At 40.1% G+C, this 19968-nt stretch overlaps 1 protein-coding gene across 3 annotated transcripts in view; it reads left to right on the top strand.

Annotated features, from left to right (window-relative positions):
• Positions 1 to 16088, top strand: part of LOC149221744 (uncharacterized) — a 241659-nt gene extending 225571 nt beyond the window's left edge. The window contains exon 4 of one of the 3 annotated variants that reach the window (XR_016249384.1): positions 15655 to 15809. Coding sequence is in view for 2 of the 3 variants with exons in the window: in XM_089385219.1 (XP_089241345.1) it covers positions 15655 to 15875 (221 nt within the window). In the remaining variant the exon portion in view is untranslated. Of the gene's footprint in view, positions 1 to 15654 lie in introns of all 3 variants that reach the window. The other 2 variants (XM_089385219.1, XM_089385220.1) reach the window with 2 other exon arrangements.
• Positions 16089 to 19968: the final 3880 nt, after the last annotated feature.

Below are 19968 nucleotides of genomic sequence, written 5' to 3'. Positions count from 1 at the left end.
AATGAAAAAACACAATTCGTTTTGAGGAGTTACCTCCTGGCCTGACAGACAGTATCAACTCATGTGAGTCTCATATGGAGATTGATAACGAGGAGCAGGAAGCTTCAAAGGATGTAGGTATAGGTCCATCTATTCTAGATGATCATCCTTTAGATTATCAGGAGGAGCCAACAGAGCTTTCGGATCTACTGAGAGATGTTGCTGACACTTTGTAGGATGTAGAAGGGCAGGCAGCTCCCAAAGGTACTTTTAGGGAGAGTAAACAACCACAAAGGTTCTCGAGCTATACAACATTGCTAAATAGCATCATCGATTCTGAGCCTTCTAGTTATGAGGAGGCAATAGTCCAGCAGGTTTGGAAGGATACCATGATGGAGTATCAGACTATCACACAAAAACATGCTGCCCCTTGTGCTTGGTCTTTGACATGTGCAGGTAACAGGTCTGCGGTACCAAGAGATTGCTGGTGTTCTCATGACCTCCTCGTTCGAGTACGTTTGTGCACTCTTCTGAGAGATCATGTCCTAGTTGGAGCCAAATGTTACCCACCACCAGTGGGTAGTATCCATAAGAGAAATTTTTTCTCCTAGATGTGAAAATTCTATCACTACAACAACAGATTTATTTTTCCTACTTATTTCATCATAAGTTATTCATGAAATTACTTCAACAAACATTAAAATAAATACTTTTGCAGATATCACGCCGTAATACAGAAACAAACATATGCACACATTGACACAGTTATTTTGGACTAATGTCCCCGGAAAAAACCCAATGTGGGAAAACCTGTGCAGCAAGGGAGGATTTTATTATTCAGCAATTTTCTTGTACAACAGGGTGCCAAACTGGCTTACCCACAGATAGACAAACTTCTAGCACTTTTCTAAACCCGGCGTAGGCCCTACTGACCTCTGCTACAGCCTAAAAGTCTTTGCGTCAACCTGAAACCCTCTGCGTCAGCCTACTGAGGCTCTGCGTAGCCTCTCAAGGCTTCCACGTCACTCCTGCAGCCTCTACGTGGATGACGCAAGCCCTTCTGGCTCTGTGCAGTCTTTGTTGCCTTTGCGTGGCTTCCTCTGGCTCTGCGTCTGCCTTTTCTACGCTGATCTCCCGTCTCTCTATTCCGTACTTGCTGCCTCCTGACTGCTCTCCAGACCACTGGTTCAATTTCTCAGCAGACCCCGCTCCAGAAATTGAATTGGCTGGTCTCCCTCAGTGTGTTCTCCAAGTGCCCCTCAAGCCTCCTCTTATATTTTTTCTATTGACATCTCAACAACCGAGATTAAGTCCTTAATCAACGGCTAAGATTATATCTGGCTTGATCCATGTCTTTTGGACCATTCTAACATAGATTCATATTAATACACATTAATATTTTATTTTCCCTAAGTTTAGACTTAGGGACTCCATTAAAAATATTAATTATTTTAATATCTCTTAATCTGTTTAGAAACTGCCCAAACCCTCTCTGGGTATTGGAGATCTTATGTGCCACAACATCTCCACCAAATTTCGTGGCTAGAGCACATCCGATGCTACCCAAAATCAACACTCCCTCTTAGCGAGGACTGTGCTCTAGCAATACTCCTCACTGAGTATTACTTTGATTTTCCGGCATCGGTACCTGTGCTGATGCCAGGCCTTCTTGCCCAACATCCTTTACACTGTTGCCTCCTATACTGCTACCCATGACTATGCCACTGCCACTACTGCATCTGTACGACAGCTCCCTATGCATCCGTGTTGTTGCTAGTCCTTTCTCCCAACACTGCATCCGCACTACAACTTCCTCTGCATCTGTGTTGCTGTTGGTCCTTTCTCCCAACACTTCATCTGCACTGCAACTCCCTCTTCATTCGTGCTGCTAACACACTACTTCTGAAAAGGGTTCTTTACCATCCCCATCTTTTCCCTGAAGTAGTCAAATTTTGACTTTCCAAGGGCCTTGGTGAGGATATCTACCACTTGTTCCGCTGTAGGAGTGTAGCTCAATTGTACAGCTCCTCATTGGACACAATCTCTGACAAAGTGACATCGGATATCAATATGCTTTGACCTATCATGAAATACTGGATTCTCAGAGAATTTGGTGCAACTTTAATTATCACACATGATCCTGGTCGCCTCCATATTTCTTCTGAATAGGTTTACCAGCAGTTTTCTAAGCCATATGGCCTCACATGAAGCTGTGCTTGCTATCATATATTTTGCCTCAGGCGAGCTCAGAGCCACAGACTTCTGTTTCCTACTGCACCAGGAGGTTATTCCTGATCCAATGTTGAAACAGTACCTAGAGGTACTTTTCTCATCCACTGAACTTCCTGCCCAATCTGCATCAGTAAATCCACTCAACCTGATATCCTCCCCCTTGTTGTATAAGAGCCCACAATCAATTATCACCTGTAAATACCCGAGAACGTGCTTGGCTGTTGCCCAATGAACCCTCTTTGGTTCCACCATGAATTGACTGAGGGTGTTGACAGCGTAGCAAATATCTGGCCTGGTATTGACTAGATACATCAGGGACCCTATGAGCTATTGGTATAGGATGGGATCGACATCCTTGTCTTCTGATGCATCAATCTTCTTCCAGTTGGTGATCAATGGCGTAGCCATAGGTCTATAGTCTCCCATCACGAAGCTTTTCAGGATTTCTGTAGCATACTTTCCTTGTCCAAGGAAGATTTCTCCTTTCTGTTGCCAAACTTCCAACCCTAGGAAATAGTGCATTCGTCCTAGATCCTTCATATCGAACTCTATGGCTAGATTTTTCTTGCAGTCTTCAATAAGTCTAGATGATCCTGTCAGGAAGAGATCATCCACATATAATACTAAGATAAGTGGCTCGCTCTCTACGACCAAATAGTAGAGATTCGGATCTGAGTCACTCTTGACAAACCCCATCTTCTGCAAGTAGCCATCTATTCGACCATACCACGGTCTTGGCGCTTGCTTCAGCCCATACAAGGCTTTCTTCAGTCTGCATACATGAGACTTCTTCTCATGAGTTTCAAAGCCCTTTGGTTGTTCAATGTATACTTCTTCTTCTATTACCCCGTTCAAAAATGTCATCTTGACATCCATCTAATGGATCTCCCATCCCATCTGGGCTGCAAGAGATATCACGGTCCTAATAGATGTATACCTGGCTACCAGGGCGAAGGTTTCCTCATAGTCAATCTCTTCCTTTTGAGCATACCCCGTAGCCACAAACCTGGCCTTGTATTTTTCAATACTATCGTCCACAACATATTTGATCTTGTAGATCCATCTTAAACCTACCACAGATCTGTCTTGAGGCCTTGACACCACCTCCCAGACATCGTTTACCATTATGGAGTTATACTTCTCCACCATCGCATCTAGCTAGACTTGACGCTGAGCTGCCTCCTTGAAGCTGGCAGGCTCTCCATCCTGAGCTACTAACTCCTGATACTTGTCTGGCTGTTTTCGCTCCCTTTTTCTATTCCTTGGCTCTCCGATGAAGTTTTCTGCATCACACAGAATCTGACGAAGTTCTCTGCTGGTTCATCCTCTACCAATAGGTGCTTCTTTTCGCTCCTCTTCCTCATCCTGAGAATCTTCCTGATCTGAGGAAGGATTCTTCACATCCGTTGGCTGGAGAGGCATGACCAACGTATCCTCTTTCGACTGCTCCTTGGAAGGCATTTCGCGAGATCTTTTGAAAGCTCTATCCTCCATGAACTTTACATCTTGTCGTACTACTACCTTCCTGCTCTCTGGAAGATAGATCCTATATGCCTTAGCATTCTCGCTATATCCTGCCAGATACCCCTTTTCTACAGTCTGATCCAACTTCTTCCTCTTTTCTTCGGGTATGCGACAATATGCCAAACTCCTAAATATCTTGAAATGATTGACTTCAGGTGTCTTCCCAGTGAAGACTTTCTCTAGAGTAATCTTGCCCAATGACCGATGAGGAGTCCTATTCTGAACGTAGACAGTTGTGTTGCATGCTTCTGCCCACGGGAATTTTGGCATATCCTGATCATACAACATGGCCCTAGCTGCTTCTACAATAGTCCTGTTTTTCCTTTTTGCCACCCCATTTTGCTCCGGATTGTAGGGAGCTTTCCACTCTCTTCTGATGCCCTCAGCGCAATAATCAGTGAAGTTCTTATCGACATATTCTCCACCGTTATCTGAGTGAAAGACTTTTATTTTCTTACCTGTCAGATTCTCCACTAGAGCCTTGAACTCCTTGAATCGACAGAAAACCTCATCCTTGGTGTTCAGAAAATAGATCCAAGTTTCCTCGAGTGGTCATCAATGAAGGTAAGGAAATACTCGGCACTGTTGAATGCTTTGATGGACATAGCTTCGCAGATATCTGAGTGTATCAATCCTAGTACACTCTTGGCCCTGTGGTTGCTCCTATGAAATGTCGCCTTTGCATACTTTCCTAGAGCGCATCCCCTGCATACATCATCTTGTTCCGTACTCAGATTCGGAACTCCTGTTACAGTGCTCCTGAGAATTCTCAGAGCTCCATGGTGCAAGTGACCCATCCTTCTGTGCCATAGTTCGTTCAAGTCTTTGTCCCCAAGACTGCCTATTAGTGCCATTGGAGATTCTAGTTGTAATATGTACAACTAATTACTTTTGATCCCAATCTGCACTTTCTTTTTCCAGCTCGGGTGTTTGACGTATACCTTTTCCTTGATGAAGTAGACGTCATAGCCCTTGCCTTGTAGTTGTGACACGGAAAGTAAGTTCATCCCCAATCCTGGCAAATGCAGCACATTTGTGGCACGGAACCGCTCTCCCAGTGTCGCCGGGGAGCGCCCGTCCCCCTCGATCCCACTCCCAATCCGTGTTCAGGGCAGGAGCGACTCGGGAGTAGGTTGGGAGCACGCTCCCTAAAAAAAAATTCGCTCCTGCGTTTTCGGGAGCGTTTTGTCTTTTTTTGCAATTTTTTTTAAAGAAACAAATAATTTTTGAGTGGGAAGCTTAATGATCAAGTCTATGGCCCTAGTATTGATATGCTATTCATGGTAATGTTAAATTCTTAAAGTAAAAGTGACATTCTCCTTGATCTTCATTTTTATCTTTTTACTTAAATTTTTAACATTACCATGAAATGACTCAGGATGTTTGAGAGTGGTTCCGACCTCATTGGATTTCATATGGAGAAAGTAGAATTTTAGATTTCATTCAAAATCCAACAGACTTATCAGTTTTTCAGGATTTCAGGATTGGGGGATTGCAATGTTTCCATTGAATTTTGTCATGTATTAGGGTATGGAACTCTTATTTAATCAAGAGCACCAATCCTTTTATGTACCTTGATGTTAGTGACATTGGTTGTCGAACTCCTCTATCACGACCCTCCTAAAAACGTATGCATCACTCAAACAAAATATTGACTTGACATGCTATGCTTTTTCTATCTTATGTTAATGCTTAGAGGGTGATATTAATGACAAAGATCCCTATACAAATACAGAGATAATGACAAAGATACCTCTAGATATTAATGCTTAGAGGGTGATATTAATGACAAAGATCCTGATTTTCCAACAAGACTAAAAAATTAGACATTTCTCGTGGTGGCAAGAGGCCCAAGCATAAGAAATAGATAATAGATTTACTTCTCTTTTCTAGTTTCTAGTAGTTTTTATAACTATTGACTCTTTTATATTTATTATGATATTTTTTTAAACAATATATGACAATTTAAGTTTGAAGTTGGCAATTATAATTCATTAGTAATGAATTATGAATATGATGCTTCATGAAAGTTGAAAGTTGTTGCATTTCATTTCATTTTATAACATTCCATTTCATGTTAGATATTATTTGTTGTAATGGTCACACTTAGCTTACAAGTACAACTTTGGTGATCAATGATGATAAATGTTATATATTGAATTTTGAAAGCTTGAAACTTTAAGATTGATGAATCATGAGACTCAATATGTTGTATGTTACTATGTTACTAACTTATGGACGTGGTTGATGAAGATTATAACTTCTAGGTGATTGTTGTTATGTGGTTCAATCTATGATTTTTTATGTTTTTTATATCTAATTCATTATTCTACATGTTTTTGTTGACATATATGTATCAAAAAATAAAAATTATATATATTATATAAAAAACACTCCGGGATTCTCTCCCAAATCGGGAGCTTCTGAAAATGTCGCTCCCACTCCCGTTTTCATTCCCGCTCCCAAGTAACACTACGCTCTCCCGATTCCTATCTGAAAAACTATGGTACTCTTTCCTATTGGAGTACACTTTGCCTTGTTCCCCATGGTGATTTGAAAGTTCATCTTCTCTTCTCGATATTCTGAGAAACACTCCCTGATTCATGTCATATGCCATGAGGCTCCACTGTCTATATACCATACTTCTGATGATGCAGCACTAGTCATGCACGCCACTTCTTCTTCCAACCTGGAAGCCAACATAGAGAAATCAAAATCTCTCTCTCTTGTGCAATCTTCTGAAAATTTGCGTGAGTCCCCTGAGGTGGATGCCTCTGCATCGTGGTCTCAACCCATAACTGATTTTCCCTTTTTGTCTCTGATTACTTCCTCTGATACCATGTGAAAATTCTATCACTGCAGCAACTGATTTATTTTTCCTACTTATTTCATCATAAGTTATACATGAAATTACTTCAACAAACATTAAAATAAATACTGTTGTAGATATCACATCGTAATATAAAAACAAACATATGCACACATTGACACAGTTATTTTGGACTAATTTCCTCGAAAAAAACCCAATGTGGGAAAATTGGTGCAACAATGGAGGATTTTATTATTTAGCAATTTTCTTGTACAATAGGGTGCCAAACCGGCTTACCCACAGATAGACAAACTTCCAGCACTTTTCTAAGCCCAGCATAGGCCCTACTGACCTTTGCTACAGCCTGAAACCCTCTACGTCAGCCTATTGAGGCTCTGCGCAACCTCTCTGGGCTTCTGCGTCACTCCTGCAACCTCTGCATGGATGACGCATGCCCTTCTAGCTCTGCACAGTCTCTATTGCTTCTGTGTGGCTTCCTCTGGCTCTACATCTGCCTCTTCTACGCTAATCTCCCGTCTCTCTGTTCCGTACTTGTTGCCTCCTGATTGCTCTCCAGACCAGTGGTGCAATTTCTCAGCGGACCCCGCTCCAGAAATTAAACTGATTGGTCTCCCTCAGTGTGTTCTCCAAGTGCCCTTCAAGCCTCCTCTTATACATTTTCTGTTGACATCTTAATGACCGATATTAAGTCCTTAATCAACGACTAAGATTAGATTTGGCTTGATCGATGTCTTTTGGACCATTCTAACACAGATTCATATTAATACACATTAATATTTTATTTTCCCTCCATTAAAAATAATAATTATTTTAATATCTCTTGATCTGTTTAGAATCTGCCCAAACCCTTTCTGGGTATTGGAGATCTTATGTGCCCCAACTTCTCCACCAAATTTCGTGGCTAGAGCACATCCGATGCTACCCAAAATCAACAGTAAATGGTACTCAGCCGATAGCCAACAACCCCTTGAAACCACCAGATAACTCAATGTGACACTATGCTCCATCGCCCATCTGTTATGATCATGTGTTTGAAGGTGGGCTACCAACCCCGAAGGTATGGCTTTTCATTGTGTAGTTGGGTATTTTTGTTTACTTATCATGGACACTTTTGGGCAATGAATTAGTGGGGGGGTTCGACAAAAAGAGTGGGCTTGATTTGTACTCTTGTCTACTCTGCCCAATTTGATGGTTAACCTTGTATCCCAGTTCTGTGGGATCTCCTTTATTGGCTACCAGCTTTAGGGGTGGCACTACATGGGAAACCTCGATTTTGGTTGCGTTGTCCCGCTTCCCAACACCATATACATCACTCCCCCATTGCTCATTATAACCCCATTCACCATATTTTCCATTCGGGTCTACATTGGGTCCACAAGTAGTTAGCCTCCCCTCCCCCTTTCCCACACTTTGGGCCGGGCTTGGAACAATGCCCCAAAGGTTGATGCAGCTAAAAGAAAAGAAAAAGCATAATTTGGTGACTCTCAACAGGAAATGTACCATAAAATGCAAAAGATGGCCAGGACATACAAATTTAGCACGTGGGAAAAAGCCAAACACGAGCTCTACCCCTATCATCATGGCCATCACCCTAGTTCTTAGGGCCCCTCATATTGGCCCCTTACATCATTAAGGAACCCATGATTGTCCCAACCCCTGGTGGGCGATGAGTTGCCCCACCTTAAGGGGGTCATCCCTTGGATCCTCGAGCAGTTACAAAAGAAAATCTATAAAAGACAAAAGGCATATGAAGAAGGGTGGAAAAACAATGGCCAGGATAACTCATGTACCACGATTGCTTCCTCTTACATTCATCTACCCAAGTGTGGGCTTCCCCTATTTTAGTTGCCCTTATATTGTGGCATGTGGCTTAAAGCCTTCCCCTAATTCCTCACTCTATTCCATCATTATTTCACATACCACCTACCATTTGATGGATGTACCATGGACATGTCACCCCATTAGAGGCTAAAACCACCTAATAGGGTCATTGATTAACCTTCTTCTCGAAGTTAGAGACATTTGTATGTTCTAAAGCCCATTATGGAAGGGCATGCCACTATGAAGTGTCCACTTATTTCCATTATTTGTAAGCTCATTTACTCAATTGCACTAATGTTTGGTTATACTAGAAGGTGAGGGGACACATTGGATCTTATACAAGATCGCAAGTTAGTCTTCGTTTGGGCTTTGATATCCCTATACGAGGTCCAAGCCCTCCAGAGGGTCATATTGGAATTTGTAGGGTGAGCGTTGAAAGCCATGGGTCTCCACCATAGCAAAGAGCAGATTGTCATTCCATGAGATCCTTCAGCTTTACTCATGACTTGCTCGTGTTCCACCTATTGGACGATGATGATGCTCCTGGACCACCTTGCACAACCTGCTCCACTCTTGCACCACACACTTGGCAACTGATCCAAGGCCCATATGAGGATGTGTCTCTCATGGGAGACAATGGGAGGGCTTGCATCGTTCTTACAACCCTTACAGATGGAATGTAGGCTTGCTCGATCCATTTGGAGACCCATGACGATGTTTTGTGCCCCCATACCCACTTGGGGGCACCACAGGTCATGTTCTTGGATATCAAGGGGTCGACCTTTTGATCACTATGTTTGGAGTCCATCCTTCCACTTTGGCACACATTGGACTCCCCTAGGCCTCTTCAATGACCCTTCGACCTGTTGTATCTCATATTTTGCCCTCTTGGGAAGCTTGTTTTTGTATTATGGAGTTATCTTGGTGGGCTTGTCACAAAGAAATGTTATTTTGGTACATTATTTTATTAGTTGGGGCATTATTAGGCCTTGTTAGGCAAATCGAACCCCTTAGGGAGGATATATATTGATGTGATGATTATTTCATTTGATCATCACTTGGATTTGGACTTGTATCTCTTAATGAGAATTTCACTAGCCTTATTGATGGATGAATTGGGTTATTGATGCATTTCGATGTTTGGAAGAGCTTATCTTTTATCTTGGAGCTTCAATTTTCTTGTCTATTGATGATTGGAGGATTTTCACCATACTTGTGTCATTTTCATGGTTTATTTCTCATGTCTTGTCCCCTGTGCAATGAATGAACATTTTCATTTATGAAGCTGGTGTAGTTACCTTAATGAAATGCAAATTTGTTGAACTTGTCTTTGTGAGGGTTTTTCATATGTTTCATGCAAATGTATGGTGAATAAATGTCCTAGAGGTATATGATTGTTCATTATTACCTTGATAAGTCATCAATTGCAACATCAAAGAAGTATAAACTTTCCTAGTGACCTAGTTGTTGCCTCTAGGGCCATGCAAAGTTGCTAGGAGACTCCTTGATTGGGTATAAGACATCTCTAAACTTTGGATTGTATTGACTCCATTCTCCCAATAGGCTAGGCACTAGTCTAGTCTCGAGGTGATCATCAAAATGAAGATCTCTTTCACTGCCTCTCCACCTTTTCTAAACCCTAACCTTTGTAGGTCTCCTAGGGCATCACACGAAATTAATTGTAGCCATCCAAAATTCATGAAACTTGGTCAAGAACTGCGTTGATGTGTCCTTGAGAGGTCCTCCAATTTTGAAGCTATTCTGACGATGGAATTTCAAGTTATCTCAAGCCCTAGCTCAAAGAACATTTCTTCCCTAGGTTTCCTTTGATTGGTGGTTTCATTAAGGATCATTGCATCTAGATTTCAAGTCAAATCTTACCTCTTTGATGCTTTTCTCCTACCTTACTCGGTCAAGTCCATCTATTTGAAGTCTTACGCTGCACCCTAGACCTCATTTGGGTCCTCTAGGGCTTCTTTGTGGTCCTGCAAACTTGTCACTCCAATTTCATAAGGATTGCTTAGAAACCCTATTCTTCTAGGAGTCTTTAGCTTACTACACTCCATATCAAGACATACCCCTCAAAGCCTAGGTCTAAGTTTCTTTCTAGCCTTCCTTGGAGAGCCATCCATCTTGCTTCCAAAGCAAGCAATCCTTATCATTAGAGATTGTCCTTTGAATGGACTTTGAAATCACTACCCTTACACTATTGATACATTCCTTCTAGTGATTTCCCTAATACTGAGTCTCCTCCATCAATGAAAGTCTGTAAAGAGTAGGGAGCTTTAGTTGAGGTGACAGTGGGATATTGCTCCATTGTGGCCACTTGATGTAGTAGTTGCTCTATAGGAATCCCTCCTAGGACCCCTGCTAGTTTGAGCGATAACAATGCCCTATGAGACATTAGGGTTAAGGCTTAGAAAAGAGAGAGAGGGCGGTGAAAAGATGTTCGTTGAAGTGATCGTCAAGGATTAGACCAATGCTTAGTATATTGGGAGAATGGAGTCAATGAGATTTCAACCTTTGGAGTTTCTTTTACCTAATCAAGGAGTTCCTCAACAACTTCGTATAGCCCTAAAGGCAGCAACTAGGTTACCAAAGAAATTTACACTTCTTATTGCTGCAATTTGATGACTTATCAAGGCAACTATATTGATAATATACACCTAGGAACATGTATTCACTATACTATACATGTGATATATGCAAAACCCTCACAAAATCAAATTCGCACTTCAATTAGGACACAAACATAAATTCCATGAGCGAAAATTCCATACATTATACATGTGACATGAAATAGAGAAATAGACCATGAAAAAGCACTTACAAGTATAGCAAATATATCCAACTATCAAAGACAGACAAAATCAAAGCTCCAAGACTAAGATAAGATTTCCAAATGTCAAAATGCATCAAAGATTATCCCATTCGTCCTCCACTAGCTATAAGAAAATTCCAAAAGAAGTGGAGATCCAAATCTAAGTGATGATGGGAAGAGAATGAGCCTCTCATCAACTTATATCATCCTTTAAGGGTTAAATTTGCCTAATCAGGCCTAGTGATGCCCCAACTAATAAAATAATGTACAAAATAACATTACTTGGTGATAAGCCCACCAAAATAGCTTCACAACATGAAAATAAGCCTTTCAAGAGGGATAAATGATAGATACAATAGGTCGAAGGGACATTGAAAGACCTAGTGGAGTCCAATATGTTCCAAAATGAATGGAAGGGCTCCAAATATAGTGATAAAGGGGATGGCCTCTTTATCTCCAAGCGAATGACTTGTGGTGCTCCCAAGTGGCATGGGGGAACAAAATATCCTCATGAGTCTCCAAATGGATTGAACTAGTCTGTATCCCATTTGTAATGGTTGTAAGAGTGATGCAAGCCCTCCCTTTGTCTCCCATGGTGAGACACAACCTCATCTTGGCCCTGGATCAACTGCTAAGGGTGTGGTGCAAGAGTGTAGCTGGTTGGGCAAGGTGGTCTTGGTGCATCATCATCATCATCATCAAATAAGTGGAACACGAGTAAGCGATGGATGGTGCTGATGGATCCCATGATGTGGAAATTTTCTCTCTACTATAGTGGAGGCTCATGGCTCTCAACGCTCACCCTACAGATGCCAATATGGCCCTATGGAGGGCTTGGACCCTGTATAAGGAGACCAAACCCAAGATGAAGACCCACCTGCAATCTTGTATAAGATTTAGTGCATTTGCTCACCGTCCAGTACAATAAATCATTAGTGCAATTGATTAAATGGACTTCAAATCATGGAACCAAGTGGACATTTCATAGTGGCATGCCCTTCCATAATGGGCTTTAGAGTGTACAAGTGTCTCCAAGTTCAAGAAGAAGGTTAACCAAGGACCATATTAGGTGGTTGCAACCTCTTAAGGAGTGACAAGTCCATGTTACATCCATCAAGAGGCAAGTGTCATGTGAATATGTGATGGGATAGAGTGGGGCATCAGGGGAAGGCTCCAAGCCACATGCCACAATACAAGGGTAGCTATGATAAGTGAAACCCACACTTGGGTGTATAGAAGTAGGAGGGAGAAATCGTGGTACATGAGTTACCCCGACCTTTGTTTTTCCACCATTCTTCATATGCCTTTTTCCTTTTATTGGTTTTTCTTTTTATAAATGCTCAGGGCTCTAGAGGATGAGAGCGTGATGTGCATGATATAACAGTGAATACCCCCCTAAGGTTGGGCAGCTCATTGCCCACTAGGGGTTGGGACAATCGTGGGTTACTTAGTGATGTAGGGGGCTCATATAGGGGCCCTAGGAATCAGGGTGATGGCCATAATGATAGGGGTAGAGCTCATGTTGGCTTTTGCCCACATGCTAAATTTGTATGTCCTGACCATATTTTGCATTTTGTGGTACATTTCCTGTTGATAGTGGCCAAATTATGCTTTTTACTTCTTTTCAGCTACATCAACCTCCACGGCACTGTTCAAAGCCCGACCCAGAGTGTGGACAAAGGGAGGGGGAGGCTAACACCTTGTGAACCCAATGGGAAAATGTGGACACGAATGGGAAATATATGAGAAGGGGTTATAATGAGCAAAGGGGAGTGATGTATATGGTGTCGGGAAGCAAAACCACGCAACCAAAATCAGGGTTTTCCATGTAGTGGCACTCCTAAAGCTAGTAGCCAATAAAGGAGATCCTGCAGGACTAGGATACAAGGTTAACCACCAAGTTGGACAAAGGAGACAAGAGTACAAACCAAGCCCATTTTTTCTACCGAATCCCCCCACTAATCCATGCAAAAAAGTGTTCATGATAAATAAGCCAAAATACCCAACTACATAATGAAAGGCATATCTTCGTTGTTGGAAGGCCCCACCTTTATACATACGATCATAACAGATGGGTGAGAGATCGTAATGGTTGTCTCAGATGGTGGCACATAGAGCTATCTGGTGGTTGCAAGAGGTTGTTGGCTATCGACTGAGGACCATCTAGGAGAAATTTTCCCCTATGGATATCACCCACAGCCTCATGGAGGGTGAGTCATGCATGCCGTTGGAACTTTCTAGCCGCACAGATAGGCCTGGATGCATGCGGTTGTAGCTGAAAATTTCTTGTGTCAACCCTGCACTTGGAAACCACAAACCCTAATCACACATGCAGGCTTCAGAGCTTGCAATTTCGGACATGTACGAACCAAATTCCGCAAACCCACTTCAAACTTGTGCGAATCAATCCAAAAAAGAGAGAAGAAGAAGATGCTTTATAATGATGCCCAAATGAGGGTCACTTGACTTGATAATGATGTCCAAGAGTGTCCAATTTCACTTTAGGGCCGACCTATCAAATGTGACATTGTGGGCTTCACTTCAAAAATACACTTGCCTTTATCCAAATCCAGTGCTTCAAATGTCAAAATTGGTCTTCTCGGAAAGAGGAATTTAGTTCCATGATTGGAATTTGTCATTGAACTGGCAAATTAACAAAAAACAATAGATAGTGGTATAACTATATTGGAGAAACACATGATAGAGTAAAATGGTGCAGATATATGCAAAAAATTAGTGCATGGATATAATTTCACTTGGTGCTGCGATTCCATTGGAGAGCCTATGTCTTTACCTTGTTTGGAGGAGCAATGCTTTGGATGAGAAAAAGGCAACCCATTGTTGCCTTATCTAGTACCAAGGAATAATGCATAGCTGCTACTGAGGCTTACAAGGAAAAGATCTGGTTAAAGAGGTTGTGTAAGGAAATTGGATTTGAGCGAGGAGAATTGGTTCATTGTGACAGCCAGAGTGCGGCAGCTTTAGCTAAGAATCTATATTCCATGCAAGGACAAGGAATATAGAAGTTAAGTCTCATTTTGTCACAGAAATCATAGATAGTGGCATAGCTCTCTTGAGAAAACCTAGGGAGATAAATTCACTTGATGCAGGGATTCAGTTGGAGAGCTTGTCTCCTTACCTTGTTTGGAGGAGGGCAATGAGCTGGATGGGAATAAGGCAACCCATTGTCGCCTTATTAAGTGCCAAGGAAGAATATATCGCTACTGACGCTTTCAAGGAAGTGATCTAGGTAAAAGATTTATGTTAGGACACTTGATTCAAGCGAGGAGGATTGGTTGTTCATTGTGGCAGCCAAAGTCCTATAGCTTTAGCTAACAATCCTACATTTCATGCAAGGAGCGAGCATATAGAAGTTAAGTACATTTCCGTGAGAGAAATAGGAGATAGCGGCCTAGGTGTCTTGAGAAAATGCAGGACACAGGAAAATGATGCAGATGCATTTACAAAATTAGTCAATGGAAATAAATTCACTTGTTGTAGGGATTCCATTTGAGTAGAACCCTGTAAAAGATTGCCAATGCAAGAATGTTGGAAAATGTGCTAACCACCTTTCTAGCTAACGGATAATCGATAGTTTTAGCAGATGGATATATCTCATTATATGGTTGTAGCATGTGTGTGTGTGTGTGTGAGAGGAGTGATGCGCGAGTGAGATATTGGGTGAAGTAGCATGTGTGTGTGTGTGAGACAGGAGTGATGCACGATTGAGATATTGGGTGAAGACACCTTGATGCTCACAAAAGGATTGCCATTAGCATGTAATATGCTATATTATTGAGTTATTGTGCAATATAAAGTTTTGGTTATCTATATGACCTGGCAGATTCGAAGCTTCCATTGGTGAATGGTCCATTTGTCTCGTCTTTTATGCTGAGATTCTTCGGTTGTCTGATTTTCATATTACCGCTGGAATATTTTAAGTTGTTGTGACCTATTTTCTGCTATTGCTTCCAAAGCTAACGTTATGGTGCTTTGAAAGCAGTTGGTGGTGCAAAAGCATAATATTCATAAGTGATACACAGTAGTACATAAATATTAAAAAGCATTTATTTTTAAAATAAGAATCACATTGTCAGAAATTGGCGTTCCTTTTTTTTGGTTGCAGTTGTATGTTTTGTATTAAATTGAAAATAATAGACAAGAAAAACTGAGGGGAGGATAGCAAAGAAGAAGAGAGAAACATGTAGAAATCAAAGATGGATATCCTCTAATCTATATGATGTGAAAGAAAATGAATGTAAAAGACATTATTGAATGATTCATTTTTCTTATGATAAATGTTATGGTGATTATGGTAATTGTTGTTGTAAGCTTCCAAATGTTGAAATTCCTTTCATATGGTTAGATATTTTTATGTAGTTTTATTATTAACTTACTTTTGAATGTGCAATGCCTAATTTTGGATATTTTTGGCTGGTGGCAACAGAGATTCACGGATGGAAAGAAATTATTGAGAAACTAGTTTTGGCCTTAGCTATCATAGCAGCGAGCATTGTTGGTTGGTTGTTATGCTATTTGGCATATGTGTATTTCTACACAAAAAGAATAGTAGGGTTAGGAACTTTCCAGTGCTTCAAAGAACGATTTGAAAGAGCGTATCAACCTCTTACGTCATCTGAAAGTTCCAACGCTTCTGGAAGGTTATAGTAAGAAATGTAAATTTTCCCAGAGCTAACCACTCTGAAATCCTTTCTAGTACATAAAAAGCACACCATTTTTAGCAAGGTTAAGTATTTGACAGTATAAAAGGCTCCGCATGTTGTGCACTCATTATATATGTTCTCTAACTTCAAACAAAATATTCCACCGTGTAAATAGATACAAATAAATGATGTAAAAATAAAAGAGATCTGAAAATCACACGATTGATTGTTTTTTGCACAAACGATTTAATTCTTGTTTTTCATGTTAATGAATTGAACATACAAGAGATCTGAAATCACCATTGAATGTCTTTAGCACAGACCTTTTAATTCTTGTTTTGCATTTTAATGCATTAAAGATACCATAAATAGAAATAGGTGATTTAAAGATACTAGAGAGACCTAAAAATCACAACTGGATAGGTTTTGCATAAACCATTTAATTATTATTTTACAGCTTCATGAAGATAGTCATAAGAATAATATTTGAAGAAAATATTTAGATAATTTATGCAATTATTCTAAATTTATTTTTTAATATAGATTACTATTTCAAACCTCCAATGTTACCGATACAGATTTTTGTTTATACATAGTGCGGTAGTTTGAAAATCTAAACAATAGTTAAGACTAAGGGGTATTCCTCCACTTTTGGCAGTACTAAGGTGTACTTACCTCCACATTGTTATTTTTTAAAAGCAATTTTAACACAACACAATTTATGAATGGATGAGATTGTTTCCACTGTCGTAGACAACCTCATGAAGATGTAAGTTGTTTGATGAATTGGTCATTATATATAAAAAAAATTAGCATTATGAGTCATTAGGTTCAATATCTCTTGAAGTTTCCTAGGCACAAGCCAAACTTAAATCACCATCTCTTAATGCGAAACTTGATTATGATAATTATGATGGATATTGATAAATTATTTTCGATCGTTGGACTTCATTGAAGTTGTAATTAAGGTTGTATAAGATAGGGATGCGAGTTATAATCCTGGAGGGTAAGAAACTATACATCCTTGAGTGGTTATGTTTAATAAATCATTTCTTTCTTGAGTGATGATATCTCATGTGTTGACATTGTTTTTTTTTGTAAAATAAGGCATTACATTATTGTAGAAAGTTGGGCTACTTGTAGAAACTAGTTATATCACAATCTAGAAAGGAGTCTAGAAAGGAGAGCTAAGCTTTAGAATCGACATATAAGATAAACTTTAGAATTGACATATAACCTTACTCAGAGATAGTCTATGTATTTTAGGAAATGAGTAAGACGTGAGGTACTTAATAGAAGATGAGAGTAATTGCATTGTCGAGTGATTGTTTGTGTATTTTAAGAAATGAGTAAGATGTGAGGTACTTAATAGAAGATGATAGAGTAATTGCATGGTCAAGTGAAGTGATTGGGTATCATGTGTTTTATTGGATGTGTTACCCATTCACAAACATGGGTAACTCGAGTAACTTGAAGAATTTTTTCTTCTATGTTGTAGCATGCCAGCCAACAACCCCTAGCATGATTCACTAATAGTTAGCCTCAGATGCCTCTCATCCATTTTCCATTTAGTGTACTAATTGATCTAGTCTACTCATATGATGAAGGTTTCTCATCTGTTGTGAGGTGCTTTAATCATTCTTTCATTAAATGTCTTGAGGTATTCTAGTATGCATCCCAAGTTGAAATTGGATTATAGACTGTTATTGGTTTTGTACTTGTTCTCTTACTTCACCTTGGTGTTTATCATATGCCCCTTGTCGAATGTGACCTTAGGGTCTTTTGTTCATTGCCTAGGAGGGGCACAAATAAGAGGCTCTGATAATAGTAGCGCCCCATGTTATTCTTATCATTCCTCAATGCTTGTTATTCCATCTCTTCTTTGTTTGTTGTTAATTGCTCGTATTGGTTCCTTGTTGAGTTTATTCTATGACAAAAAGGGGCTAGAAATAATTGAGGTTGGTGTAACTGTAAAAAAGTAAGACAACATATGCCAAATATCAAAATTCAAAAGAATAACAGGGATGTAAAGCAAACAAAAGCCGATTAAGCTTGAGCTCTACCCCCTCTTATATAGCCAATTTTCCTTTAGAGTATCCACGCATATCACACCTATCAAAGTAAAAGGAACTCTCAATGAACAACTCGACCCTAACGAAGTGATAAGTCACCCATTGTCATGTCCCTTTTCACGTGATCATCACACGGGGTGACTCATTAGCCTATCTGATTTTTGTAGGCTATAGTTAAGGAAAAGGGAGTCACTTAATTTAATTATTTAATGTCATCCTAAAGGTGATATTGAGTAATTAAACTAGAAATATTTTAATTAAGTGACTTTGATTTAATTAAGAAATAAATCTTGTAAATTCACTTTATTATTGAAAACTGACCCATGGTAGTCGGATGGGAAAAAATTATAAAAAGATGGGAGTTAATTATGGGGGCCTTGGAAGAGCAAAGATGTTAAAATTGGCAACTAGGGCAAAACTTCATGTGGGTCATCTTATTCATGGCTGATAATATTTTTATTAGATTCCTCTCGTCGAGAGGTGTAGGATTGATATAAAGATCATCCGATTCCGATAAGTATTCATGGAGATATGAATTTATTTTGATTATGGAATTATTATCAAGCCGACCTACAACTCATATAGGCTCAGAAGCCTAACAGAGGCATCTATTCAAACACCAACATTGTGTATACATATAGGAGGACTTTTCCTCATTTGGACTCACTCAACTCATCACATCTCTCTCTATTGCGCAGAAAATGGTCTCTCCCTCACACATGTGAAGCTGGAAGCTGCTGAAACTAAAGTTGCAACTACAGAAGTAAAGTTTGACCTGCGTGAACTAGAAGATCTCCTCATCTGAATTGCGATGTAGGTTCATTTGAACCTCCTCTGAAAGCCGCAACTTTTGGTGGTGGAATCAAGTCAATCCGACGGACAGTTTGCAAGATATCAACTGCCCTAGTTTGAAGGAAGCTGCTGAAACTGACGCTGCAACTACAGAAGTGAAGTTTGACTTGCATGGACTAGAAGATCTCCTCATCTGAACTGCACTGTAGGTTCATCTGAACCTCCTCAGGAAGCCACAACTTTTGGTGGTGGAATCAAGCTGATCCAACGATCAATTTGTGAGATATTGTCTGCTTTAGTTTGAGGATGAAGCTACTAATGTTGATGCTGCTGATCTAGGGTTTGCTACCACTGATATGAATCAGATTTATTGTACTATTTCTCTCTGCTGAATTATTGAAGATGAAAGAAGATTTGATCAAAGGGTTTCCCCACACATTGTGGGGTTTGTCCCTGGCTAGCCGCCACATCTTGTGTCTCTTGTCTTGGCTTGTTTTCTGTTGATTGTTTAATGTTTTATCTGCACTTTAATTTATGTACATGTGATTGCTAATCTGTGGAATATAATAAGAAAAAGAAGTAAACTGTTATAAGCATAGAACATACCATAACTTAACATGGGATCAGAGCTGAGGAGAAGAGAAAGCCCGAGCAAGAACCAGAGCAATCACTGAAGAGAAGATTGGCAAGGCTATCCTAAAAGAACTATGGGGTCCTCATCAATCTTTCCTGCTGAGGACAAGCTCCGTGAGAAAGCCGACTATCATGGATGGAAGATGTCTATCGATCTAACCCTTGAGGATCAAGGAGTGCTGGACCATGTAAGAGGCAATATTGTTGAGCCTCCATCAAATGCATCCGTTGCTGCCTGGAATAAATGGAAGAACGAAGAAGTTAAAGCGAAGAAGATCATCAGGGACTCTATTGACAAACGCTTAGTGGCCTGCATCTCTGATCTGAACACCTCCAAGGAGATCTACGATAAACTGGTGAGTTTATTTAAAGTTAATGATGCAAATCAAGTTTTGTTTCTTAGAAATAAGCTGAGGGGAAATCAAGAAGGGTAAAGATGAGAGTATGCAAGCATACTTCTTAAGAATCACCGAGATCAAGAACGATCTCCTATCTATTGGGGAGACTATTACTGACAGAGAAATGGCACTCACAACTCTTGGAGGATTACCATCCGAATGGTATGTGTTCAGGACTACTCTTTTGAACAATAATGTAATT

This window comes from Pinus tabuliformis, chromosome Q, assembly GCF_031772625.1.
Source record: "Pinus tabuliformis cultivar Carrire ecotype Pingquan chromosome Q, CPIR1, whole genome shotgun sequence".
NCBI classification, from domain to species: domain Eukaryota; kingdom Viridiplantae; phylum Streptophyta; class Pinopsida; order Pinales; family Pinaceae; genus Pinus; species Pinus tabuliformis.
Note: the sequence above shows the minus strand (reverse complement) of the source record. Positions and strands in the feature narration are given on the sequence as shown.